Genomic DNA, 27,905 nt, shown 5'->3' on the forward strand with positions numbered 1-27,905 from the left:
AGACATAAGACAAAGAGACAGAAGAAAAAACAGCTGGGGCCGGGGGACCACTACTGCCAAGATGCTGAGACTGGTAGTGGCCCCAAATGCCTGGCCACGCTGCTACTTATTGTATACAAGGCAAGGGGGTAGGGCAAGGAGTCTGAGTCATCTCCAATGATTGATAAGGTCACGCAAGTCATGTGTCCACCATACAGGGGGCCTTTCCCTTTATGGCAGCCAAGACGGAGAGAGAGAGGACGGCATACGTCACGCGTCATCATTTCTTCTAAGCACTTACCAGAAAGATCAAAGACTTTAATGCTTTCACTAATTCTGCTACTGCTAGCTAGAAGACGGAGCCAGGTGTACAGAACGGAACGTGAAAGTGGACCCGGAGTGTGAGCGCTGAAGCACAGCATCACTGGGATGATTCCCTTTCCCGCTCTGCTAAGTGACGGGTGCCTTCCCAGGCACTGGCATTACCACTAGACCAAGCAGCCCTCTAGTTGCCCTGATCCGGGTGTGACAGAGGGCTCACACTCTTGCCTTCTGGTCACTTCTTATCATGTCCCTTCAGCTCCTAACTCCATATGACCTGGTTTTTCCTAGGTTATAATTCTAGAATAGGGATTATTATAATAGCAGAACAAAGAGTAATTCTACAAACTAATGATTAATAATATTAATACATAATCATATCTATATTCTATTTCTAGTACAACTATTCTTATTCTTATTATTTTCTTCATTATACTGGAACAGCTTGTGCCTTCAGTCTCTTGCCTCGGTACCTGGGTGACTTGCCGTCCACACCCTTCCATAGCAAAATGTTGTCATCATTTCTTCTTTTTCTTTGGAGGAAAGATTGATTCTATATGTCCCGGAGACAGAGAGAGAGAGAGAGAGAGAGAGAGAGAGAGTGTATGTGTGTGTGTGTGTGTGTGTGTGTATGTATCTGAGAGAGAGATAATGAAAGACCATATAATATCTAAAAGATAATTCAAAAACCAAAACTTCCCTTTTTCAAAGTGCTCCCTTCCTCCCCAAAATGAGAACATATTTATCGACCAGTTCTAAAGTCCCCTCCTCATCTCTGAAGGACAAGCCCAGGGGTCTTAAACCGCCTCTCTGCTGCAGCTCAGGCTAGTGGTAAAGCCATCTCACACTGCAGTGCAGTGATACATCATCACAAGCTTTCCCCACCCTGGGGTTGAAGCCAAAGGCCAGTGCTTATTTCCTGAGCTGTCCCAGAGCACACGCTGTCTGCTGCACGCAGCATTCCTTTCAGCAGTTGGCATGATCAGCACAGACCACGGCATCTGCTGACATTTTTAGAATAAGGCCACTGTGCTGGCACTTGCATATGTCAGTGCAGCCACCCTCAGCTGAAATTGTGGTGCTCGGGGGTTCAATTTATAGGACGTGCCCAAGGGCAGGGCTGGAGCCCAGTGGTCTGTTGTGTGCTGTGTTCTCTGACTTCAGGGTGCTTCACCATCCCACTGTATTTGGAGCAGCCCCTGTAGGCCACTGGGTTATTGGGCAGTCTCTGTCCTTCCCATCTCCCAGCTGACCCAGGGAGCCTTGGCCCAGCCAAATTCATTGTTTCCTCCAAACCTAACTTGGCTTGGCAAGAGCAGAGGGGATCCAGGGGAGGCTAGGATGGAAGAGTGTGAGGGAGAGACCCTTACTGCTTGACCCCAGAGAGGGTGGTGGTGATGATGGATATAGACATGAGGGTGTGTCCACTGCAGGACCACTGCCTCACATGGATTTTTAAGTGGTTATTTGGAGTAAGGTTCAGTATGTGCAGTGGTGTGTGCGTTTTGTGTGTGTGTGCTTGTGTGGTGTGTGTGTATGGCATAATGTGTGTATGTGCAGTGAAGGTGTATGTGGTATGTTTGCTGTATGTCTATGGGTACTGTGTGGTGCATGCATGTTCTGTGTATTTGTGTGCATGTGCATGCATGTGTGCCTGTTTCTGCATATGTGTATGTTTATGTGTGCATGTGGGTACAAGTATGTGTACATGTATGTACATGTGTGCACACGTGAATGTGTGTATGTGCACATTTGTGCATGTGCTTGTGTGTGGATGCATGTGTGCACATAAATGTGTGTGCCCATGCACATGTGTATGTATGTGTGTATATACATGTATGCATTAACATATATGCATGCGTGCACATGTACAAGTGTGCATGCCTTTTGTGCATGCGTGCATGCATGTGTGCAGGTATATGTATGTGTGTGCATGTCTGTGCATGTGTGTAACCTCCTTAGAATAGGCAGAGATTGGGGCTTTCTTTGTCTACCCCAGTTTCCTTTAGGCTGTCTTCATAGAGAAAGGAATAGCTCAAAACCCACAACCTTGCTTCACCCTGATGGGGGATTTCTGGGTCTCCTCAGTCTGTCTTTTATTAGGCAGGCCATGGGCTGTCAGGTCCTTGCTGGGTAGATGCTCTGCTCATGAATAAGAGATAGAGGCAGGGCAGGACAGGGCCCCTCCCTGATGGGCCTCCCCCTTCTGTGTGGTGGAATCTCACAGACAACTTTGAGTGGCCTGTGCACATCCACTTTTTTTTTTCTTTTTTTCTTTCTTTTTTTTTTTCTTTTTTTTGAGATAGGATCTTGCTCTGTCACCCGGACTGGAGTGCAGTGGTGCCATCAGAGCTAATTTCAGCCTTGACCTCCCAGGCTCAAGCTATCCTCCTGCCCCAGCCTCCCAAGTAGCTGGGACTACAGGTGCATACCACCGCACCTGGCTAATGTTTTGATTTCTGCAGAGACAAAGTCTTACTATGTTGTCCAGGCTGGTCTCAAACTCCTGGGCTCAAGAGATCCTCCTGTTTGGGCCTCCCAAAGTGTTGGGATTATAGGCGTGAGCCACTGCACCTGACCCACACATTCACTTTTTTAGGACATGGCAGGGACTTAATGTTTTAGAAAACACTTAGCTACCCCTGTGACAATGCTGCTTGACACTATTGGACAGTGTGACTTACCGTATCCTAGTAACTTCCATGAAAATCATCACAAAACTCAAGGTAAGTTTTTATTAAAAATCACAGTTTTTAAAAATGTCCAGTGACACAATGTAGCTCTTCTGAAATGAATGGAAAACATGACACACTGCTAACCAGTGGAGGGAGCTCTCTGCAGGGCTGGGAGGCCTGACAATGCAGCTGTTGCTTCTGCAAGTGGAAATCCAGGCCAACTTGCAGTCATTGGACTGATGTCCAAGGGCAATCACTATCCAGCAACTACAGGCAGGGCTGGGTGATAGGAAGTATGGGAGAAGGACATGCTCAGATGAAAACATGCATGCAACGATTTTCACCACTGAACGCACTGTTTTCTGTGACAGAAACACTCAGCCCTGCTGGGGGACAAGATATTCACGGCCCCAGGAGCCAATGTGATGCCTCTAGGGCAGTCTGTCCATGATGCTCCTTTGTTCCCTGCTAAACAAGGACCATAAGGTGAAAGGCACCTTACCTTATGGAGTGAGCCCAGACCCCAGGGAAAAGCTTGGGTAGAACAATCCAAGGGGCAGCCTGGGTATGAGAATCCAGCCCAAGCTAGCTGCTCTAGAAGCTCTAGAAGCCCGGAGGCCTTTCCCAGCTTCCCAAATGTAGCCCTTTTCACATGACCAATCCTTCAATTCAGTTGCCTTTCTCTATTTGCCCTTCTTAGTGGCTGCAGGGGGAAGGATAATGATTCCTAACCGCAGGACACATTTTCACTAGAAAAGACTTCCTCGTGCTGGCCACAGTGGGAATTCTGCACACAGGTGCCTGCTTCACCAAGCGGACAGGCTCAGGAGATTGTCCAGGGACAAGGAGACCCGGCTGGACCTCTGCAGGGAGGTGGGGCCCCTGCCCCCCTCTTGCCCCATCACATTCTGGACGTTTGGCATCCCGAGGCTCCTGGGAGGGGAGAAGTGCTGAGAAAGAGGCCAAAAATCACACAGAAAGAAGACAGAAAACTGCACGCACTTCCTACATAGGTGCTACCATATTCCTACGAGCACGGGGCCTGTGTTAAAGGCTCCCTGTGGAAGTGACGGAAGGAAGTCACCAGGAGTTCAGCCTCACAGCCTCTTTCTCAGATGCGGTCACCACTTTACCAAACCTGGCACATCCAACCATTCCTTTCATAAGCCAAGGATTAGTTAAGACCAGAAAATAATTCTCCGGTCTTGTATCTTCACCTCAAACTCACACTCCAAAAGGCCTATTTGTGGTGAGGCTCAGGGTCTTTGGCTTGTTATGAATTAACACTTCCTTTGGAAACTCTTTAGATGGCTTTGATCCCTGTACTGTCCCCCATTACAGACACAGAAAGCAACAGGGGATTCTGGCAGCAGCCTCTCTGTGGAGGAGAGGAAGGTGTGGACCACGTTCAGGGGAAGGCAGCCTGAAGCTGTCCTCAGTGAGACGCCGGGGGCTGGGCCTCTTGCCCCTGCTCTGCAGCCTCCATGCAGGGCTTTATTTACCAGTCACCAGGTCGTCAAGACAGTCTGCAGGAGAGAGGATTTCGGGGGGGAAGTAAGCCAAGCCAATTCATTCAAACGGTCCCCTTTTATCACAAACATGTAAGTTTTCCATCTCATAACAGAGACAGTAAAAGCAGGATCCAGGCCTTTTTTTTTTTTTTTTTTCTTTTCTTAACTGGCTACATGCTTAGAAACTGCACTGGTCAACCTTGATTTTCTTTTTAAAGCCTCAAAACATTTTTATTGTCATGAAAGCTTTTCAGTGACCAGGGATCAGTCTCATTGGCTGTCACAGCCATGCCGTAGAAGCAGCCAAATTCCTCTGCCTTTGCCCTCCCTTCAGGAGTCACATGCTAAGGCATCCTTGGGCATTCAGAAAAGGCCGCTTGGGGTGTGAGTGCTCTAGGCCACTCTGCAATGCCCCTGGGCGCAATCAGTAACAAATGCACTCCAGGACCCAGAGAAGGGGAAAGACACGAAAGGGATTTGGAAACAGATTGTAAAAATAACCTGTGTGAAAATCACACAGACAAGAAAACAAACAAATCCATCTAGCCCCTGGGATCCTGCCATTCGTCTTCTCCCCCAGCATTGCCTTTGCTTTGTGGAGGGTGAGTCCTGGGATAGGCTTTGGGTGACGCGTCACGGGCGTGTTCCATCCAAGGCTGGCTCTCCCAACTGGCAGAGGGAGGTGGCTGACAATCAGTTCCTCTGGATACATTTTCCTGTGACTGTTTCTGTGATCAAAGACAGCCACCGACAGGTACGGGAGCGGTTAGTTCACCACGTCATAGTAGTAATTGCGCAGCCGCAGTTCCACTGCTGCGAATCCGGGCCTGTTCTCCACACTGGAACGGGAAGAGATGCATTCTTGTTTGTCAATGTGCTTGTGAAAAAACGCTGATCACAAGCTGGGCCTCTGCAGGCTGCGTACCAGTGGTGCTGCTCCCTGGTGGCTGACTCTAGGGCCTGCAGCTCACAGTGTGGTCCCTGTGCTCCCCGCCCCAGGGTGACCAGAAGGCTGTCGGAAAGTGTATGCCTACTGTAGACCTAAATAATCCATATCTGTATTTTAACAAGACCTCCAGGTGATTCACGTCCACCTTAAAGTAGGAGACTTTTTGCATTAGAACTGGGAGTGTTTTAGCCCCAGGTTCAGACATGCGGCACACAATACGCTTCTGTGCCACAGGCAACACAAAGAGGCTGTCTCGCTGTGATTTTAGCAAAACAGGTGTCTGAAAATACTCGGCACATGTACTGCGGATATAGTCAACATCTGACTCGTAATCTTGTTAAGAGAAGAAATACGTACATAGCTTTAATTCTTCCTTTCCACGCTCTAATCCATGGCTCTGGATTTTCTGAATATGGGCTGTTGATACGGGTTCTTATGAAAACTCAAAACATGTCATGGCAGAAGCAAAGACCTGGGGCTTGTCTATGATCCACCTTAATATAGCCAGTCCTTACTGCCACTGCTGGCCAGGGAGGCACTGATGTCAGTGAACTACCGGCAAAAGCGTTAACAGTTCGCAGTCTCTAAACAAACATTTACAGACACTTCTGTTTACTCTCACACAGATATCCTTTACAGATCAGTTGGAAGCAAGTACTAAAACCCCGATAATCAATCCTCACTTAGAAGTTATTTTTCTTATTTTGCAAGATTTCTGGATATATTACAAGTGGGTGAAGTTGAAATATAATAAGTGAAAAAGTGAAATAGAATGTGAGGTTAAATTGTATGAAACCATCCACGTTCAGCCATTTTGACCTATGGCAATGGCAATTTCATATGGTTCAATGTCGACACAAGAGAACGGCCATAGAACGTGCATTAGGACCAAGACTCACTCATCATTTTAAGAGCAGAGTGGCTTCTACAAATCAAAATGGGTAGCTTTGTCAAACGGCATCAAAATACATGGTTTCACTTATAGCTTTCAATAGCGAGCAGAATGATAAAACTGCTGGAATTGATCAGTGTGGTCAGCCATCTGTGGTCATGTCTGGGGACACGGGCCTCCCACGGTGTCACTAAGAGGGGCCTTGTCTCTGGCCACCAAGTGTGTTCCAAGAGGGGATATGGTGGCCAAGCCTCTGGTACAGGAGCATGCGTCCACCCAGAGGGACAGCCTCTATCTCGCTCCTAAACTTCTACAGTCAAAGAGAACATACTTTAGCATCTTTGCAAAACAGGGGGCTCTGCTCCAACTGTGGGGATCCAAATGGTACAAAAAGCACCTTTGGAGCTTGCTCTGGGGGTTCATCTGCCCAGCAGCCAAGCACCAAACAAATAAAGGGAAACAGGAATACAGACTCGTCCTCAGGAAAAACACCTGCTCAGGTCTCCTAGGAAATCTCTCCTGTACATCCATGGGAGATGCTGCCTCCGGGAAGCCGGGACACAGCTGTGCTTCAGCAGCAGGAGGGTGATGCAGTGCCCTTGTGTGCCCAGCTTCCTGCCCTGCCCTGGCCTGCCACTCTGCTTTCAGGCCAGAGTGCAGTTTCTGCTCTGCCCCTCATGCCCAGTGACCCTTCTCCTCTCCCCTCATCCCTATACCCAACCTTGCTTCTTAGCCTGCACGTGTCAGCTGCAATCCCTAAAGGTGGCCTATTTGGAGCCCCTATTGGATGTGTGACCCTTCCCTCCCCATAATTTTCTGTTCTCTTTTAAAGTTTCCAGTGTGTGATTTTATATAAAGAGATAAACGGTCTTCATCCTGGGTTCCTGGCACAGAGCTCCTAAAACCCGTGGAATTTCCTGATTGTTGGGCTGAAAGCAGCATCTTTTGTTACTCATAATAAACCCCCTTTAACCATACCCGGGTTTGTGCTAATGAGACTGCTTCTCTCCCTCCCTCCCTCTTTCTCTCCCTTCATCTACCTCCCTCCCACTCTCTCTGTCTGTTTCTATATATCACCTTGGAGAGGGTGGCTGTTTACAACTGAGGAAAAAATGAAAAAACAAAGCAAAACAAAGCAAAACCAAACAAAACAGAGAATATACTAGGACCACCTGTAGTCCCTTCATTGAATCCACCACATTCTAGAAGCTCCAATATGCTTCTGTGCTACAGGCAACTCTGAGAAACTACTTCGACACGAGAGGGCTTAAAAAACCCCATACACACACGTGATGTCCTCCAGGCCCCTGGGCCCTCCTTGCTTTGATTTCTCACTGGAATCATCCCTTTCCTAAGACACATCATAGGACACACTTATTTTTAGCTTATTATTTATTGCCTGTCTGCTCCAGTCCCAACTATAAGGTCTGATAAGGACAGGGTCTGAGGCTTCTGTGAGGCTTGCATCTGGGGCGGCAGCCTGCACAGCATGAGCTCCGGCAGTGGCCACCTACCCTGTGAATGACCCCGGGCTCTCAGAGGATGTGCCGCTCAGAGGAAAGCTGGCTGAGGCTGTGCAGGGAGCCAGGGCAGATCTCACCAAGGTCCTGGGAATTCATGCTGTATCTTGGGCTTACTGATCTTTAAACAGGAATTGGAGCCGCATCTCGAGCCTCCCTGACTCTCAGAGAAATTGGACAGCCCAGGAATTTTCTCCATTCGGCAGAGGCCCCCACTGGAGGGCTGGGACTATTAGGAGACTGTTTTTCAGGATCAAGAGCACCAGCTTCTCTCCATTTGCAAGGGCTTTCCCCACGGGTGTCTTCAATCACCCGAAGCACGACTTGGCTCTGGAAAACACTGCAGTGGAAGGCTTCCTGACTGAGTCCTGCTTTCTAAGGGCCAGTGTTTCCTTCTCGGCTTTCAAGCTGCCTTCCTGAGTGGCCTGCATGGGGTAGGACTCTAATGTATTTCCTCTTTGGAAAGCTGGAGGGGGAAAGAGTGAAGCACGGGCCATCCCAGAATATCCCAGATTGGGGTATTGATTATTTTGAGTTGAAAATATTGGATAAATTGTAGTTTTGGAAAGGACGAGCTGACCCGTCTCTTTGTGTCTGCAGCAAGCCATAAAGATTCCTCTGGGAAGGAGACCCTCCCTGTAGCAGGATGAGAAAGTGGCCCTTATCATCAGAGACTGGGCACTGGAGCTGCAACGGGCCTGAGTAAACATGTTTAACAAAGTATCCCTTGTCTTCCACTGGTTTTACACCATCCTCATATCTCCTAGTGCCTTCTCTAGAAAATTTACTCCTAGCCAGATTCGTCCTGTCATTTCTTCTTAAATGTATGGCTCTTTGTCTAAAAAGTATAAAAGCATCTTGCTTTGGCCACTTCTTTAGACTTCACTCTCTTGCGAGTCTCCCCATAAACATGTAAAACTAATAAAATTGGTATGCTTTTCTTTTATTAATCTGCCTGGTATCAATTTCTAGGTCCAGCTGAAGAGCCCGCTAAGACTAAAAAGGGGTTGGAGGTAATCTCTGGCTCTCTTACAATGGTGAGTGAGGGATGCTGTCTGCCTTCTCAGGGCTCTGTCACTGAGGCTGGGAAGTCCCTTTGAAATCCCTCCAGGACCACACCCTGGAACTGATGACAAGGCCTGCGGTGAGGGACCCCTGCACCTTCTGGAGGGCCTCGAGCAATAGCCCCAGTTACCAGGACCAGCCCTTGGCGCTTCTGAGTTCTCCTTGTGGCCCCGCTCCAAGGAATGTTTTTCTTTTTTTTTTCATTCAACTGCACCTCATTGAATTTCTTACGTTCAGACAAAGTGATACGGAGCTAGAAAGAAATTATGTAGGCATATAGAGTGGGTGACAGAGTCCTCTGTAAGGTTTCCTTGTAATAAAAAGCAGCCCCTAAATCATGTCTTTTTCTAACAAAAAGCAGCCTGAAAAATCAAGCTGCAAGCATAGATAAGCAACTAAAAGCTCGCATAGGTAAATGCTGGAAGCTGTGTCGATAGAAAAGGGACACCCGGAGGCCAGGGATATTCAACATGGAGGTTCCCTCTTCCACTTTCCTTGTTGCCAAGTGTGCAGTAAAAAAGCAGGCAAAGGCTGGGCGCAGTGGCTCACACCTGTAATCCCAGCACTTTGGGAGGCCGAGGTGGGCGCATCACGAGGTCAGGAGATCCAGACCATCCTGGAGCCGAGATTGCGCCACTGCACTCCAGCCTGGGCGAGCGAGACTCCATCTCAGGAAAAAAAAAAAAAAAAAAAAAAGCAGGCAACATGGCACTGGCCAAGTAGAGACCTCATCTGCATAATAAAAGATCAGGGTGGGGCAACCAGTTTCTTTCCGTGTTATGTAATAACCCACCTGGTCCAACCAATCTTTGGGCCCTATGTAAATCAGACTCAAGCTCGTCTATAAAACCCTGTGTATTTCCACAGGAACCTGAAGAACCACTTGGCAGCCCTTATCTGTCTGCAGGAGAGAGAGCTTTTCTCTTTTCTCTTGCCTATTAAACCTCTGCTCTTAAACTCACTTCTTGGGTGTCTGCATCTTCGATTTGCTTGGTGTGAGGTAACGAACTCAGGTATTACCGCAGACAAATACAGCTGCTTCAAAAGTTTCTGAACATCTCCCCACCTCCCCCAACCCTGTTTGAGGTCACTACTAGGAACACTGTAACCTTCAGAAATATCGCTTTGCTGGGAAATAAATCAAAGTCTGATAAAGAGCTGTGATTTCTAATCTGGGGCATGGGGCATCGTCATGATTTCCCTTTGACTGGGGCTTGTGCCCGGGAGCTGACTCCTCCAAGCCTGCAGAACTCACAGAAATGCACCACTGCAGAGCGGACTGGGGTGGGAACCAAAAGGGGAAAGACACTGCCTGCCTGGGAACCTCACTCAGGTTCCATCTTAAATCTCCAGGCGGGAAAACACGTTTAGAAAGAATGCTCTCTTAAGGAGACTGTTGACTGCTCTACTTCGCTGTAATTCTGGTGAATATCCAGTGAGTATCATGTAGACTGTTTTCCCTCCCCGGCCTCCCCCGGTGGACCATTCTGGAAATAACAGTGCCCACTGTTACTTGTGTCCATGAAGGACTGAGGTGGGCCCAGCGGCCCCCATCCTGATTCCTTGAGTCACAAGAATGCACCATGGCCCAAAGGGTATTCAGCAGCCTCACCGCAGCCACCCGGGAGCCAAGTGGGAGGTGGTGCCCCTGGCTGCAGCACCTAGCCCTCTCCCCACCCACCTTTCACTCCTCACTGTAAAACACATACCACAAAGAAGAATCGACAGAAATAAATAGATCAGCATCAACGTTAAATGCAAAAACTCCCCACTGCGAGTTCATTTTTAATTCCAAGTTTTTGCATTTGTATCACAATGATTTAAACTCTACCCTCCTCACCCTCCTGCAGGAAGGGAAGCCTTGCAGGCAGGACCAAAGAACACTACCAGCAAAGGGTCACAGGCTGCCACGTGCCCAAGGGCTGCCCTCCCCAGGGTCCAGTGCTGCCAGTGACTACCTGCCAATGGTTCTGACAATTCTGGTTTGGGCACTGGGAGAATTAAGCCAAGACTTAGGAATAAACATCCTCCTAAATCCATGAATAACACTTCCCTCTTGCTGACACTTAGCTCTCCCTGTAGCACTAACACTTGGGGTTGGAGAAGATGCCCCAGGGTCCAAGCCAGGCCCCTCTCCTGAGCCATGGCAGCAGCAGGGGCAGGGTAGCAACTACCCACAGTTTGCCTGCTGCCTTTGTGGCTGTGCCCTGGGTGGTTTCTAGATGGAGAATGAGATTATTTCCCCATCACTCACAATTGTGGTAGAGTGATACTCCCAGGGTGGGGAGGGGAGGTCTCGGAACCCCAGGTGGCATCTGCAGCATTTGAAATAGCCCTCATCTTTCAGAGGGTCTGGCAATGTCAGCTGTATCTGAGGGCAAACCTGATTCCACAAAGCATCAAATTCATGGCCAGGATTTGTGATGTCCTCCTGATCACAAACCACGTCGATTCTAAGCTGCATGGGCTCTGTGTGTACAGTTCAGTACCAGGGAGCTGGAGACGGCAGCTTGGGGTCACCGTGCTACGCACGCACAAGCAGGCTGCTGAGCCTGGCAAAGCTGTACTCCTAATTTTCAGTGACAATGCATTTTCCTTCCCTGCTCAGCTGCCCTGAGCATCACCTGAGAATAATGCCAGGTGTACTTTACAAGCATAACAGCACCTGGATCCACTAAGCGAGACATATGATGGCAGTCAGGGTGGACTGAGGCCACCACTTCAAGGACGAGGTAGATTCTAGGGAAGTGCAACCTTAGCCAATCCATTTGTGAGCTGACCAGAGTCTGAGGTCACCGCTCACTGCTCATGGTCATCAGGGAGTCAGGAAAGTATAACATCCCCTACTGAGTACTGCTACCATCCTCTATATGCCAGAAATGGCATCCAGCCCCAAACTCTTACAAACACCTTTTTAGTTTGACTGCCCTTGCCCCATATCTCCACCATTATCGACGTTTAAATTTGGACACTTGGGTTAGAGTCCCTGTGTAAACTTAAAGCAGGACCAGCCCCCACCATTGTTTGTTTAGAAAGGGGGCACATTCCTGATTCATGAAAAGGTGAACTTTATGCTTGTTTCAGACGCCCAGCCATTTCACCTGTCTCCAGAGCATTTAAATACGTCGCAGGCAGTGTTAGGTACTCACTCGTACGTCCAGCACAGGTTCATGAGATCGTACATCTCTCTTGGACATCCTGCAGGGCACCCCATCCGCTCTCCTTTCTCTAACATAGCGGTGACTTCACTTCCTTTCATTCCCTACAACATGCAAGATATGCATAAGCTTTTTTTTTTTTTTAAAAAAAGTGTTAGCCAAACAAAACAAAACAGCCACTCCAAGACATGGAGGAGTACACATTGTATGATTTCAATTATATGAAGTATAAAAACAGGAGCACTTAATCTGTGATGCTGGAGTCAGATGGGTCAGCCGCGGGGAAGGCTGTGTGTGCAGAGGAAACGGCCTCTGGGGTTCTGTTCATCATCTGGGGGCTGATTTCACGGGTATGTTTCATTTGTGGAAAAACCTCTGTGCTGCATGCTAAGAGTTGTGCCCTTTTTGGTATATATGTTTTAATTAAAAGATCTAGGGGAGGCCGAGGTGGGCGGATCACAAGGTCAGGAGATCGAGACCATCCTGGCTAACACGGTGAAACCCCGTCTCTACTAAAAATACAAAAAATTAGCCGGGCGTGGAGGTGGGCACCTGTAGTCCCAGCTACTCGGGAGACTGAGGCAGGAGAATGGCGGGAACCCGGGGGGCGGAGCTTGCGGTGAGCCAAGATCGCACCACTGCACTCCAGCCTGGGGGACAGAGCGAGACTCCGTCTCAAAAAAAAAAAAAGATCTAAAAAATGTAACTAAGATACTGTAAATAGTCATTATTTCTATTTGAACTCTAACGAATAATGAGCTGGGTTGTATTTTGTGTGTATTTACGTGCGTTGGCACACAATGGGAAAAGCACACTCTTCAGCGAGCATCACATATTTCGTCCTCAGTTTGGAACAGACTGAGGGCACATTAACTGCTTACTGGTAAAAGATAACGAGAGACTCAGAGAGGTGCTCAGATTTTAGGGTTTTTAAGTTCCTGTAAAGACAGTCTGGTGCTTATCTGTTCTAACGGCCCCACAGTGAGAAAACGAAAGAGGAGCGGCTCACTCGATACGGCTTCTGCCCGTAGGAGAATGCTTCCCACATCAACACTCCAAAGCTCCAGACATCGCTTTTGCTGGAGAACTTGTAGTAGTTGATGCATTCCGGAGCGTACCACTTGACAGGCCACTTTCCATGGGTCTGGGCCTAAAAGCAAAGCAGAGGGAGAAATTCCATTAAGAATAAAATTGTGGGCTGGGCGCAATGGTTCATGCCTGTAATCCCAGCACTTTGGGAGGCTGAGGAGAGCAGATCACTTGAGATCGGGAGCTCAAGACCAGCCTGGCCAACATGGTGAAACCCCATCTCTACTAAAAATACAAACATTAGCCAGGTGTGGTGGTGGGTGCCTGTAATCCCAGCTACTTGGGAGGCTGAGGCAGGAGAATTGCTTGAACCCAGAAGGCGGAGGTTACAGTGATCTGAGATCACACCACTGCACTGCAGCCTGGGTGACAGAACGAGAGACTCCATCTCAAAAAAAAAAAAAAAGAAAGAAAGAAAAGCATAAAATTGTGTACACTCATGTTCATAGCAGCATTATTCCCAATAGTCAAACATGAAAGTAACTCAAGTGTCCTTCAGCAGATGAGTGGATACACAAAACACCGTCTATATAGACAATGGAATAGTATTCAGCCTTCAAAAGGAAGGGAATTCACTACAATATGCACGAGCCTGGAGGACATTATGCTGAGTGAAACTGAGACAGGAGAATAGGGCCTGGAGGCAGGGAACCTAAGGACTTCCTAGAACTAAATCGAATGGAAACACTTCAGATATGACAGGAAATATCCTCTTCATTTACACAGGGCGTACACTCAGTAAATGACTTTGTAACGTTACTTCATCCTCTTCATTTACATAGGGTGTACACCAAGTAAATAACTCTGTAACTTCACTTTAGCCTCTTCATTTACATAGAGTGTACCCCAAGTAACCAGTGAACACCTCTAGAGGGTATTTAAACCCCAGAAAACTCTGTAACTGAGCTCTAGAACCCTATGCTCAGGCCCGCTCCCACCCTGTGGAGTGTACTTTTGTTTTCAATAAATCTCTGCTTTTATGGCTTCATTGTTTCCTTGTTGTGTTTGTGCGTTTTGTCCAGTTCTTCGTACAAGATGCCAAAAAGCTGGACACCCTCCACCCATAACAAAATAAGCCAGGACAAATACTGTATGGTTCTGGTGAGGTACCAAGAGTAGCTAAACTCATACAGACAAAGTACAATGCTGGTTGCCAGGGTCTAGTAGGGAGGGAGAATGGGGAATCGGTATTTGATGGGGACAGAGTTTCCGTTTTGCAAGATGAAAAGAGTTCTGGATATTGGTTGTACAACAATATGAATGTACCTAACACTGCTAAACTGTACACCTAAAAAAATGATTAAGCTGATAAATTTCATGTTACATGTATTTCATCACAACTTTAACAAAGAATAAAATCCTGAGCCACAAAATACTGTGTGTACGTGTGTGTGTGTGTGTGTGTCTGTATGTTTAGTCTGAATTTTAAAGATACTATTAAATCTTAAAAGCTTTAAAATTATTTAAAAATTTTTAAATGTATATATTTAATATATTTATTTATATTATTTATTTAATATATTATTTATTTAATATATTATATTATTTATTTAATATATTAAATATAAAATCTTTGCATCTTTTAGTCTTCTCCTCTCATCTTTTCTTTTGGTCACACACAGCTTCATGGGGAATGTAGATGGCAACAGACAAGTCAAGTCTGAATATTGCTTTATGGTTATGATCCGAGAAATACTGGGCTGTTCATAAGTATATTTAAGTACTAATGTGCGTATGTCCACAGTTTTAAGCCAATTTCAATTATTTCTTTTTAAAATTTTTTTAATTGATACAAAATATTTTACATATTTATGGGGTACATGTATTTGTTACATGCATGGAATGTGTAATGATCAAGTCAGGGTATTTGGGATGTCTAGCACCTTGAGTACTTACCATTTCTATGTGTTGGGAGCATTTCAAGCCCTCTCTTCTAGCAACTTTGAAATATACAATATAATATTGCTAACTATAGTCACCCCACTCTGCTCTCAAATATTGGAGTTCATTTGTTCTGTCTAATTGTATGTTTGTACCCATTAACCAACCTCTTTCATCTCCACTCCCATCCATACACCCTTCCTAGCCTCTGGTATCTATCATTCTATTCCTTATCTCCATGAAATCTCTCTTTTTTTTTTAGCTTCCACACATGAGTAAGAACGTGTGGCATCTGTCTTTCTGTACTTGGCTTATGCCATCTAACATAATGACCTCCAGTTCCATCCATGTTGCAGTAAATGACATAATTTCATTCTTTTTCAGGCCAAATAGTATTCCATTGTGTGTGTGTTATATATATACACATATATATGTATGTGTGTGCTATATATATACACATATATATGTGTGTGTGTGTTTATATATGTGTATGTATGTGTGTATATATACACACATATGTATATATGTATATATACACGTATATATGTATATACACACATATATGTATATACATATACATACATACGCATATATGTATATATGTGTATACATACACATGCATATATGTATATATGTGTATACATACACACACACATACACACACATATATATACACACCACATTTTCTTTACCCATTCATCCATTGATGGCCACTTACGTTGATTCCACATCTTTGCTATTGTGAATAGTTCTATGATAAGCACATGAGTGTATGTATCCCTTTGATACAAGTTTATTTGCCTTGGGATAAATACCCAATAGTAGGATTGCCGGATCATATGGTAATTCTATGTGTAGTTTTTTTTTTTTTTTTTTTTGGAGATGGAGTCTAGCTCTGTCACCCAGGCTGTAGCACAGTGGCGTGATCTTGGCTCACTGCAAGCTCCGCCTCCCAGATTCATGCCATTCTCCTGCCTCAGCATCCCAAGTAGCTGGGACTACAGGACCACCACCATGCCCGGCTAATTTTTTGTATTTTTAGTAGAGACAGGGATTCACCGTGTTAGCCAGGATGGTCTCAATCTTCTGACCTCATGATCCACCCACCTTGGCCTCTCAAAGTGCTGGGATTACAGGCGTGAGCCACCGTGCCTGGCCTGTTTTTGTTTTGAGGAGTCTCTCTACTATTTTCCATAGTGACTATACTAATTTACATTCCCACAAATAGTGTGTAAGAGTTCCCCTTTTTCCTGCATCTTTGCCAGCATTTTTTAAAAAATCTTTTTAATATAGCCATTCTAGCTGTGATAAGATGGTATCTCACTGTGTTTGTAATTTGCACTTTCCTGCTATTTGGTGATATTGAGCATTTTTTCATATACCTGTTGGCCATTCGTATATCCTCTTTAGAGAAATGTCTGTCTATGTTCTTAGCCCACTACTTAACAGGATTATTTGTATGTTTGGTTTACCAGTGAGTTTTATACTTTTGTGCATTTTTATGATGGTAAATATTGTCCTTTTACTCCCACGTTTAGGATTCATTTGAGTACTTCTTCTAGGATTAGTCTAGTGGTGATGAATTCCCTCAGTGTTTGCTTACCTGGGAAAGGCTTTATTTTTCCTTTATTTATGAAGGATAGTTTTGCTGGACATGGTCTCCTTGGGTGGCAGTACTTTTTTTTCAGCACTTTGAAAATGTCATCCCCTTCTCTCCTGGACTGTAAGGTGTCTGCTGAGAAGTCCACTGTTAGTCTAATGCTGCTTCCTTTATGGATGATGAGAAGCTTTTCTTTTGCTGTTTTTAGTATATTTACTTTTGCTTTGATTTTAAGCGGTTTGATTGTAACGTGCTGTGGAGAAGATGATTTTGCATTGTATCTGTTGGGGACTTTTGGGCCTCCTGTATCTGGATGTCTAGGTCTGTTGTTAGATTTGGGAACTTTTGATCTAATATTTCATTAAATAGGATTTCTAATCGTTCATTCTCTCTTCAACCTTGGGAATATTGATGATTTGAATATTCAGTTGCTTTGCACTGCCCCATATATCATGAAGGGTTTGCTCATTCTTTTTTATTCTTTTCTCTTTATTTTTGTCTGAATAGATTGTTTCAAAAGACCTGTCTTCAAGTTCTGAGATTCTTTATTTTGCCTAACCTAGTCTATCAGTGAAGTTTGGGATATATTTTTTATTGCATTCAACGAATCTTTAGTTCCAGAATTTCTGTTTGGTTCTTTCAAAAATATCTATTTCCTTGATAAATTTCTCATTCATATCCTGAACTGCTTTTCTGAATTCTCTCTATTATAGTTTTTCAGAATTCTCTTATATCTTATTTAGCTTCTTTAAAATCAATATTTTGAATTCTTCATCTGGGGTTTTGTGAATTTCTTTTTGATTGGGATTGTTTTGCTGGAGAATTATGCGTTCCTCTGGAGGTATCATATGTCCTTGCTTGTTCATGCTTCCTGTGTTTTTACACTGATATCTGCCCATATGGTATAACAGTCATTTCTTCCAATTTTTTGAAATTGCTTTCGTAGAAAAGGTCTTTTTCCTGAAGATGTATATATGTTGTTGGAGATATATATATATATATAGCTTTATAGCTCTTTGGGTTTGATTTGGGGTGAATGCAGTATTTAGTCTATGTATAATTTCTTTGGCCATAAACTGCCTCAGTGACATCTGTGATTTTCTCAGTGGCTCAGGGTATGGTTATTAGTGGAGGCTGTCGTGAAGGTGTACTGTGAATAGGATGCTAGGTGGGCCAGTCTTCAGACCACAGTGGTGACAGCAGTGAGCTGAGTATGCCTGTCCTTGGGCTCTAGGGCGGTATACACTAGCACTGGTGTCAGTTGGTCCAAGCAGGTTGATTCTTGGGCTTTCAGTAGACTGTCTGGATGCTGCAGTGGCTGGGCATGTGGGTGGGTTCTTGGGTTCCTGGGCAGTGGGTGTGATGCGGGTGATGGCAGTAATGGTGGTAGGGCAACTCACTGGAACCCCAGTGGTCCATGTTGGTGTTGGCGGTGGCTGCAACAGGATGTCATGCTCAAGTATTGGGGCATGTGACTAGGCCAATGGACTTGCGCTCAGGTTCCCTGGTAGTGCATTCAGGTGCTGGCTGTGATACGCAGGGAGGGGTGGTCTCTAGGTTGCCAGGAGTGGCGGCCCTGAAGACCTGCCACCAGAAAGGGTAGGGCCACTCTCAGTAGGTGCAGAGTAGGCAGGTAGCTGTGGGATATGCAGTCTCCTTGAGCCTTGGTCTCACAGCAGCCCTCAGCAGTGGTGGTGGGATTTGCTTTTGTGGTAGGTGAAAGTGCCTGGCCTCTCTTCTCCCTGTGTGGCCCGGCAGTGGCAGCATCAGCCCTGGCCCAGGGAAGGACACAGACCTGTGGAAGCTTGGCTCTCAGAATGGCGCTGGCTATGGGCCTGCTCCTGGGGAGGCTGGGGCCATTCTCAGGGGGAGCAGTGTAGGCAGGCAGCTACAGGGGGTGGGATTTGCTTGTGTCTCAGTCCCACAGCAGCCTGCAGCAGCAGGGGGATCTGTCCCTGGGGTGTGTGGCGGTGTCCACTCTCCTCTCTGTCCTTGGCCCGGTGGTGGCAGCATCAGCAATAGTCCCAGGGCAAGATGCAGTCCTTTGGGGGCTTGGTTCTCAGTATGGCACCAAACCGCAGCGACTCAGAGCTCGGAAGCCTGGGGGACTCAGTGTGAATTCCCTCTCTGGAGCAATGCCTCTGTGTGATCCCTAGGCAGCTCCCTGTGGTAGTCTTAAGGCCCACGTGAGTCGAGGGATTCTCCTGTCGCTAGGACTGTAGAAGTCCTTGGCTGGAATGTGGAGCCCTAGGGATCTCTCACTTATGCTTTCCCCACATCTGGAAGCTTCTTCCAGCTCCCCAGTCATTCCTGGCCAGGCAGCCTGCCTCATTTCCCTCTGCTATGCTTTCCGTGCTTCCTGTCGCTCCTCGGTTGCATCCGTGTTCTCTCTTAGATCACATATCGGAAGTGTGAATATGTACTTGTTATTTTGGTCCCGCTCCACGGAGGAGCATATACTAGTTGCATTTAGTTGTCCACCTTAATCAGTTCTCCTCCCAGGTCAATTATTTTAGCATACACTATTTGCTAGCATCATTAAAAAAATGATCTAAGCTTTCTAATATCCTAATTTTAAAAAGCCAGTGATAGTACAGAGGTCAAAACTGTATAGCCAAACCCTCTCTGCTGGGTCTGGGATTCGGGGGCACACAGCGGAGTCTTGTTATCTTCTGCTGACGTCACCTGTGTGAGGTCTCATTGCGGTGGAGGGAGGGACAGGATTTCGGCGAACACTGATTTCATGGCACTACGGTGGATCACAAGGAGACATTCAGTACATCAGTCTGGAGACCATAAGGTGCCCTGGCATTCTCTTCCAAATGACATGACTGATTATACTTCTGTTTCCATCACCTGGTGTGCTATTTTAAAATGTTGATCTTATAAGTCACGAACAATACACCCATGTGTGTTATTTCATGTTTCTTCCGAATTCTGAACGGATGAAAAAAGTAAACCTTTGACAAATCCTAAATGCAATGAAAGTTAGCCTCTCTCCAGAATAACCTAGATACATGCATACATAGGTAGTATTTACTTTTCTCTGGTCAACAAACTAGGGGCATATTCTTTTTGCACTGTACTTTAATTTTTCTGCCTAACCATGTATAGGAGACATATTTCTAGGTCAGCACATGCAAATGAAGTCACTTTTAAAAGCGCTGCATTGTGAGCTTGCTGTGAATCTGCTATGACTGAATGGACCAAACTCTGTGGAGCAGCTGTCAGGCAGTTTCCAGATCTTTGCTACGGCAGCCCGTGCTAGAGCGCACATTACCAGATGTGTGTGTTTGCTCCCGGAAGGAGCTGCTGGATCAAACAGCACTTGTGTTTTCAGTCATGATGCTGCACAAATCCACACTGCCACACATGGTTCCCTGAGTGCCAGAGTTCGTTTGCTTCCACAGCTAGAACTTTTCTTTGATCTTGTTTCACTTTTTATTCTTTTTTTTGAGACAGAGTCTCACTCTGTTGGCCAGGCTAGAGTGCAGTGGCACGATCTCAGCTCACTGCAACCTCTGCCTCCTGGGCTCAAGGAATTCTCCTGCCTCAGCCTCCCGAATAGCTGGGATTACAGGTGTGCACCACCACGCCCAGCTAATTTTTGTATTTTTAGTAGAGACGGGTTTTCACCATGTTGTCCAGGCTGGTCTTGATCTCCTGACCTCAGGTAATCCGCCCGCCTCAGCCTCCCAAAGTGCTGGGATTACAGGTGTGAGCCACCGCTCCCGGCCCACTTTTTATTCTTCTCCATGTCACTTTGCTTTTTTTTTCATAAAGAAATCCTCCACTACCCTGTCTTTTCAGTAGTTTGGTCTGTTTTTTCTGCTTCCAACATGGCTTTTATTTCCATAGTGGCTTTTTTTCTTCATTGATTGTCCAAAGACAACTTTGGTTTACTTTTTAGTTTAGTTTACTTTCTAATGGTATGCTGTTTAATATCTATGGTGGTTTTAGAATTGGCCCCATGTTCTTTGACTCTTTGATGCTTCTCCTCACAAGGGCGGTTCTATCTATCCCATCCTTTGAAACTGGCGGCCTTGGCTGCTCTGACCAACAGGATCAGGTGGTAGTGACCCTGAGGCAGTTTCTGGGCCCGGCCTCATAGGCCTGGCAGCCCCCACTTCCTGCCTCTTGGGTAACTGCTCTCAGCCTGCAGCTGCCATGCTGTGAGGAAGCCCGAGGGCCCCAAGGAGAGGCTGTGTGCAGGTGAGCTGGCTGACAGCCCCGCAGAGGTCTCCAGCATGGGCCGGGTCTAACCAGCTGCTCATGGCTGAGTAGTGTGAGTGAGCAGAGTGGAAACGTTCCTCCTGTCCCTCGGGCCACCGTACAACCCCCTGTTGTGAGCAGACACACTAAACCCTGCCCACCCGGCCCTACCCACACAGCAGGATGGCAAGGAAACCAACACCTGGTGGTGTTTTTGGCACTAAGTTTCAGGTGATTTGTTATACAGCAGTGGATAAGGTGACCAGCATTCATGTTTCATCTTCTCTATCTCGTCTGTGTCCTTGTTTCAGACAGGCTGTCTCCTTCTGTCTAATGATCATGATGAGGTACATGCAGCTTTACAACAGGCTTCTTTCTCCAGCGTATCCTGTGCTGCTCATCCTAGGCTGCTGTCTCCCTTGCTCCGTTTCCCTGCTGTCTCTGTCCAGGCCCATGCTGATGCCCTTCTCACAGTGGCTCACCTCTGAAGGGGCTTCCTTCTGGGAAGCTACTGTATGAAGAATGGGGTGAGGAGGGCCAGCCTGAGCCCTGCTATACTCTTGCCTGGCCTTTGTGCTCAAGATGGTGGAGTCTGCCTGCCTGCCTCAGAGCTTGGCTCTTGTGGCTCACCCTTCATGCAGTCCCTTTGCTGGCTGAGGTCCACCGTTCCCCATCACCTACTGGTCCATGGACTGCCTCTTAGGGAAAGGTGAGTGGGCGGGTATTGTCACTCAGGGTGGAGTCTCTGACCACTGCAGGGCATGAAACTCAGGACCCCATCTGCCATCCACTAGGTAGATTTTCAGGGTCTGCCATCTATTTCTGAGCACATGGACTTCACCAGAGACCAGCAGAGTTGTCAACCTGCCCTCGGCACCCTCTTTGACTCAGTGGGACCCAATCCCATCACATTTTCCAGTTGGTCAACACAGACCCTAGGTATACACCATGGATGAGTTAATATGAAGATGAAGCTTTCTTATCGTTTCTTCTTTTGGTTGTTATTGGTTCATTTGAGGGTTCAGAGAGGGGTCAAGTCATATTAGCAAGGGGATTGGTCACTGTGAAATTATTTTTTAGGAAGTCTAAGCCTGCACCCAGAACTAGTTTCTACTTTATGTTTTGCTGGAAGTCCACCCTTAATTCTTGATAATCTCTACCTCACCAAACTAAGGGGCATAGGTTTCTTTTAGCTTCAGTCACATAACTGTCTAGATCTCTTCTTTCCAGCACTGCATTTATTTTTTGACAGTTCAACTCCTCAGGATACCAGTTAAGCCAATAGAACAATTTCTACATATGTAGTGGACATACACAGATGATGAGTTTATTTGATAAATCTTCACTTCCTAACTTTTACATGTGTAGATAGGTGTTCATTAGAAGGTTATTTTGGAATAGCTCCAAGCTGCGATACTGGAGCTCCAAGCTGCAATACTGGAGCTCCAAGCTCCAATAGCTCCATGCTGTGGAACAGTGTTCCACCAGATGTTATGAAATGTCCTATCAGAAAAGGATGCCATGGATGAATCTGGTTTGAGAGATGCAATGCAGCAAAACCCTCTACTGAGATTTGTAATGTTGAGTAGCATGAAAAGGGCTTTGGGGAAATCCTGCAAGAATCAAGCTGTCCAATCCAAACTTTTGAAATTAACTTAATGAAGGAATCCCATTCTTCTTTTTTCAAAATGAATCATCACTTAATACCTCGATTCCTGATCATTCCATGAAACATAATTTAGAATATACTACATTGAGTAAATCTCAAGGTGTGATATATTATTTTTATTTTTTAAACAGTAAAATCAAAGATTATGAGAACATTTCTTATATAGTTATTTTTTAAGTAGCAAAATTGCTTTTTAAAACCATACCAATAGTAAAATAAAGAAAACATACATTTATCTTGTATTTTTTACCACCGGCTGCTCTGAATATTAGCTAAGTTGTACTTACCTTGTAGTAGTTTTCATCAGCACGCAGTGCTTTGGAAAGTCCGAAATCACTGATCTTGGCATAATGTTGAGTAACTAGCAACACATTTCTTGCGGCCAGATCTCTGTGCACAAAATTGCACTCCTCCAGATACTTCATGCCCATGGAAACCTGATGAACCAGTTCTATGATGTTCTTATCCTTGACATGTCTGAAAGTCACAACGCTCTCATCAGCTATAACCGACAGTGACCCATTTCACAACAAACAACCATGCTCCTCATGCAGGCAGTAGGTGAATCTACTCCTTCCCTCTTCTTAAACAACAAAACTCACAAGTGGTGACAAATAACTTTGTTAGCATATAGCTCTTCAGGACTGAATGCCATATTCTCCTGGTGTTCAATGGGATTGAGTTTCCTGGCATGCTTGGAATTGCAAGACAAGCAGTATAACAGAGTGGTGAGGCCTGGTTCACAGACAGCCAGGCACCACCTTAAATCCTTGTTCCAGTATTGCACAGGTCACAGAACTAACCCTGAGTCTCAGTTTCTCACCTATAAAGGGTAAGAACACCTCCCTTCCATGGAGACTAAAGAGACAATCTAAGTACAAACATAGCACAGCAAACAAAGCAAGCTCCTCAGTAGCCATCATTCTGTCTTACGCCAAGTGAGTTTCCTCATCTCAACAACAGCTTTAGATGAGAACACGATTATTCCCTTGATGGATGTAATCAATTAGCAGCGACTGATATTTTCAGAAGTCATTATTCATGAGGACACAAGGTCAGCCAGATAAAACATAACTGTCACCTCTTAGAAAAGCACTTATTTTAAATGTTTCTTTAAAAAGAATGTGTTCTTCCCAGTGAGAAAGGAGATTCCCTGTCAAGATATTCTGAGGCTGAGTCTATCACTAGGCCAAGACTGAATGAGTACAGAAAGAAAAGAAAGACAAAACTGTCGAATGAGTTCTTCTCTGAACAACTAGAGCTAACAGAGCTGAATCCAAAGACTGTGTCTCCCTTTGTCCCTCTGTCAAGGTCCCGGAGTATGGACCAATAAGGGAAGGCACAGGAGGGTGGGAAGGCTTCCCACAGAAATCAGGCTGCTCAGCCCATCCAGTGGTGGGCCCTGTCCCTTAGGGGATAGCTTCCAGACCTGTGGGGGCACCTGACAATACCTGTTCTGCTGCAAATACTTATTGAGGGGACCAAGTTCTGCCATCTCCATAACCAGCATCCAGGACTCGGCCTCGCATATCCCGATCATACGCACGATGTACGGGTTGTCCAGCTGCTGCATAACATTTGCTTCTGCTAATAACTCATCTTTAAGAGCGGGGTCATTGGCCTCGTTTTTCAGAATTTTCACAGCCACTGTTTTCACAACTCTGCAAGAGAAATCATAACACACAAGAAACTTTCCAAAATGCCTGACTTCTAGATAATCTTCTGTGAAGCGTAATCCCCGCGTGGAACCAGTCCCATGGAAATACCTGCCTCAGAGTGACAATGTGTCTTCAGAAGCCTGTAATGGATGGCTGGCCTTCCAACCTATATTCCCTAATTTTACAGACAATGAGAGTAATGCCCCATTACTAAAAAAGAATGGTGGGGGCTGGGCATGGTGGCTCATGCTGATAATCCCAACACTTTGGGAGGTTGAAGGGGGAGGATTGCTTGAGGCCAGAAGTTCAAGATCAGCCTGGGCAACATAGTGAAACCCCATCTCTAAAAAAAATCAGCTAGACGTGACAGTGCAAGCCTGTAGTCCCAGCTGCTTAGGAGGCTGAGGTGGGAGAATCACTTGGACTCAGGAGTTCAAGGCTGCAGTGAGTTTCTTGCCACTTCACTCTAGACTGGATGACAGAGGGAAACCCTGTTTCTAAAAAATAAAATAAAATAAAAAGAATGGTGAAGAACAGTACTGAAGAATGTCCCAACCAAGCAAAAACCCTAAACTGTAAAATATTTAAATAACTTGTAAATAAACCTCACCAACGATGACATGCACAAATTCCTGTAACATCTTGGGATTCACCATCTCAGATTACGTGTAATGAATGTGAATATAAAATGCCTTTCATAAACGCTGAAAGTGAATTTCTAGGTGCAGAATTTAAAAGGATACATTTAAATGTAATGCTTTGAAAAGGTAAACAACTCTCCTGAGAGAGGCTGAAGAAGACCTAGTAAATGCGGGGATGGGCTGTGTTTATAGATTGAAAGACTCAGTATTGTAAAGACATACTTTTGCAAAATTGACCGAGAGAGCCTCTCCTCTCCCCAAACTCTCTAGTTGAAATTATGTCCACCGTCATGTCTATGTTAATTCACAAATTTAGGCAGAGAATAAAGATCACAACCTTTCACAAACTGAAAAAGCTTATGATTAACACAGAAACATTTTTGTTCATTGTACAAAATGACTGTGATATACAAATATATTTTAAAATAAGTATCACAACCAATTTTGATTGTGTGTATACATGTGCTTATGTATATACTTGTGAATGTATACGTGTGTGTATGTTTGTGTGTGTATATGTATATACATGTATGTGTATCTGTGTGTGTATATATGTATATATGTATATACACAGAGATGCACATGCACAAAAACAAATGGAAGGGACAGATTGGAAAGCAAGCATTTCTCCTTCCTTCCTTCCTTCCCTCCTTCCCTCCTTCCCTCCCTTCCTCCCTCTTTTCTTTCTCTCTCCTTCCTTCCTTCTTTCCCTTCCTTCCCTTCCTCCCTTCCTTCCCTTCCTCTCTTCCTTCCTTCCTCCCTTTCGACAGAGTTTTACTCTTGTTGCCCAGGCTGGAGTACAACAGTGTGATCTTGCCTCACTGCAACCTCTTCCTCCAGGTTCCAGCGATTCTCCTGTCTCAGCTTCCTGAGTAGTTGGGACTACAGGTGTGCACCACCACACCCAGCTAATTTTTTGTATTTTTAGTAGAGACAAGGTTCTACCATGTTGGTCAGGCTGGTTTCGAACTCCAGACCTCAGGTGATCCACCTGCCTTGGACTCCTAATGTGCTGGGATTACAGGTGTGAGCCACGGCACCTGGCCGAAAAGCATGTATGTCTGTGTATACTTTTGTCTATATTTTTAACCTACTTGAATCATATAAATTACCTACTCATACATTTTTTTTTTACAAAAATTCCTTAAATTTGAAATACCATGAAGCTACTAAATCCAACCACATTCATATTAGTATCATACCAATTCAAAGAGAGGGTGTGTTTCAAAGGACTTTAGAAACCAGTATTTTTACTTGTACATTCCATGTTGGATACTTTCTAAAGACCAAAAAAAAAAAATACAAAGATATTTTAGAAATTTAGCAATTTTAACTGTTGTATAATATGTATTGTTATTTGAAATCATAGGATAAAGCCAATAAATAATTATACTAATCATATTTGGAATCAACAATTTTCACAGTAAGGAAAACGAGACATAACTATAAAATTAAAGAAAATAAATGTAAACACTGTATTGTTATAATGGAATGATTTTATTTTAATTAAGTAATATGTGTGTGTACAACTAAAGATCTAAAAATATATACTATAAGGTTAATTAACAGTAGTGTTTAGTTAACAGTAGTAGTGTTGGGATGGTATTATACAAATATGATGTTTTTCTTCTTTTCTTTTCTCTTTGTTTTTGAGACAGGGCCTTGCTTTGTTACTGAGGCTGTAGTGCAGTGATGCAATCATGGCTCACTGCAGCCTTGACCTCTTGGCCTCTTGAGCAGCTGGAACTATAGGTGTGCACTACCATGCCTGGCTAATCTTTTAATGTGTGTGTGTGTGTGTGTGTGTGTGTGTGTGTGTGTTTGTAGAGACAGGGTCTTGCTATGTTTCCCAGGCTGGTCTCAAACTCTGGGTCTCAAACAATCCTCCTACCCCAGCCTCCCAAATTGCTAAGATTACAGGCATGAGCCACCACACCAGAGATTGATGCTTTTATTTTCTTATGTTTCTGCTTGTTTCTATTTCCTAATTTTCCATAAGGTGCATGTTCTTTTAGGTCGGTGCAAAAGTAATTGCAGTTTTCGCCATTAAAGGCTTTCATTATAATAGTACCAGAAATGAACGAGAAAGATAGCATTAATAAAAAAAAGGGTTTAGTCATGCCAGGTTACATTTTGTTATTCTCAGTCGTGTCTAGAACCTGAGCTCACATGAGGGTGAGACCGGTGGAGCATTGTGACTTACTTTTTCATTTGGTAGTAGCCCTTTTTCACAGTTCCAAAATTACCAGAGCCCAGTTCTTTGTCTTCCAGCGTCAGCAGCTTTCGGTCCAGGTAAACCTCCTTGGGCCTGATCTCCTCAGGGTCCGCATAGGGGCTCTCATACACCTCTGTGTCCATGGGTAGGGCTTCTCTCTGGGGGCCTGCAAGGCAGTCAAGAAACATACAACCCGGAGCTGGACCCCACATCAGGATTCATCATTCCAAGAACATGATTTTCATGGGAGTGTGAACTCAGAGTAGCATCAGTGTTGCAAGGGATGAGAAATTCTGAAGAGCGGCAGGGACGTTTCCAACGTCGCTGGGTGAGGGAGGTGGGAAAGACCATTTCATTCAATAGCACCACCACCGCTCATGGGCATGTGGTGCCTGCTACCTGCCACCAGATGTGAGTGTCTCCGTGGCTAACTGTGGCTGTATCGAAATCACGGACGTGGGGTGGATTCGTGAACCAACTCTACAAACTTACAAGTGACCACGTGCTTCGCTCTGTGAATGTCCCTTGAATGAAAGCAAGTCTCACCTTTTTCTGCAGCCCAGGGTGCAACTTCTGGCTCATACGGATTGAATGACACAGTACTCTCTGGCCGGTTCCCTTGGGCAGGGGAGGGCTAAAGTACATAAAGGACAACAGGTTATTTTTCTTCATCCATACAACTGTTAAATTGATCTGCATACTTATTTTTATTTTCCAATAATCACAGTTTAACTTTTGCAGAAAAGACAAAGGAAAGAACAGGGAGGAAAATAAGGCTGATCTCATTCTTCGGGCAATTATTTGGATCTTGCAAAGGCTAAAGCAAGCTTGTGCTGCTACAACTCAAGGGATCCTGCGAGGTGTTCAGAG

The 27,905-nt window shown here is 45.2% G+C and overlaps 1 protein-coding gene across 6 annotated transcripts in view; it reads right to left on the reverse strand.

Moving 5' to 3' along the window:
• The window catches only part of SYK (spleen associated tyrosine kinase), a 78,362-nt gene that overhangs the window by 21,040 nt on the left and 29,417 nt on the right, over positions 1–27,905 (reverse strand). For 4 of the 6 annotated variants that reach the window (XM_031654053.1, XM_021927675.2, XM_031654051.1 and 1 more), the window contains 6 exons: positions 27,582–27,669; positions 27,024–27,201; positions 23,973–24,182; positions 22,809–22,998; positions 13,080–13,220; positions 12,062–12,174 (listed from right to left, as the gene is read on the reverse strand). In XM_031654053.1, the coding sequence (XP_031509913.1) occupies positions 12,062–12,174; positions 13,080–13,220; positions 22,809–22,998; positions 23,973–24,182; positions 27,024–27,201; positions 27,582–27,669 (920 nt within the window). Of the gene's footprint in view, positions 1–3,021; positions 5,326–12,061; positions 12,175–13,079; positions 13,221–22,808; positions 22,999–23,972; positions 24,183–27,023; positions 27,202–27,581; positions 27,670–27,905 lie in introns of those variants that run through there. The other 2 variants (XM_031654052.1, XM_031654055.1) reach the window with 2 other exon arrangements.

The sequence above is a fragment of the Papio anubis genome, chromosome 13, assembly GCF_008728515.1.
Source record: "Papio anubis isolate 15944 chromosome 13, Panubis1.0, whole genome shotgun sequence".
Lineage (NCBI taxonomy): Eukaryota > Metazoa > Chordata > Mammalia > Primates > Cercopithecidae > Papio > Papio anubis.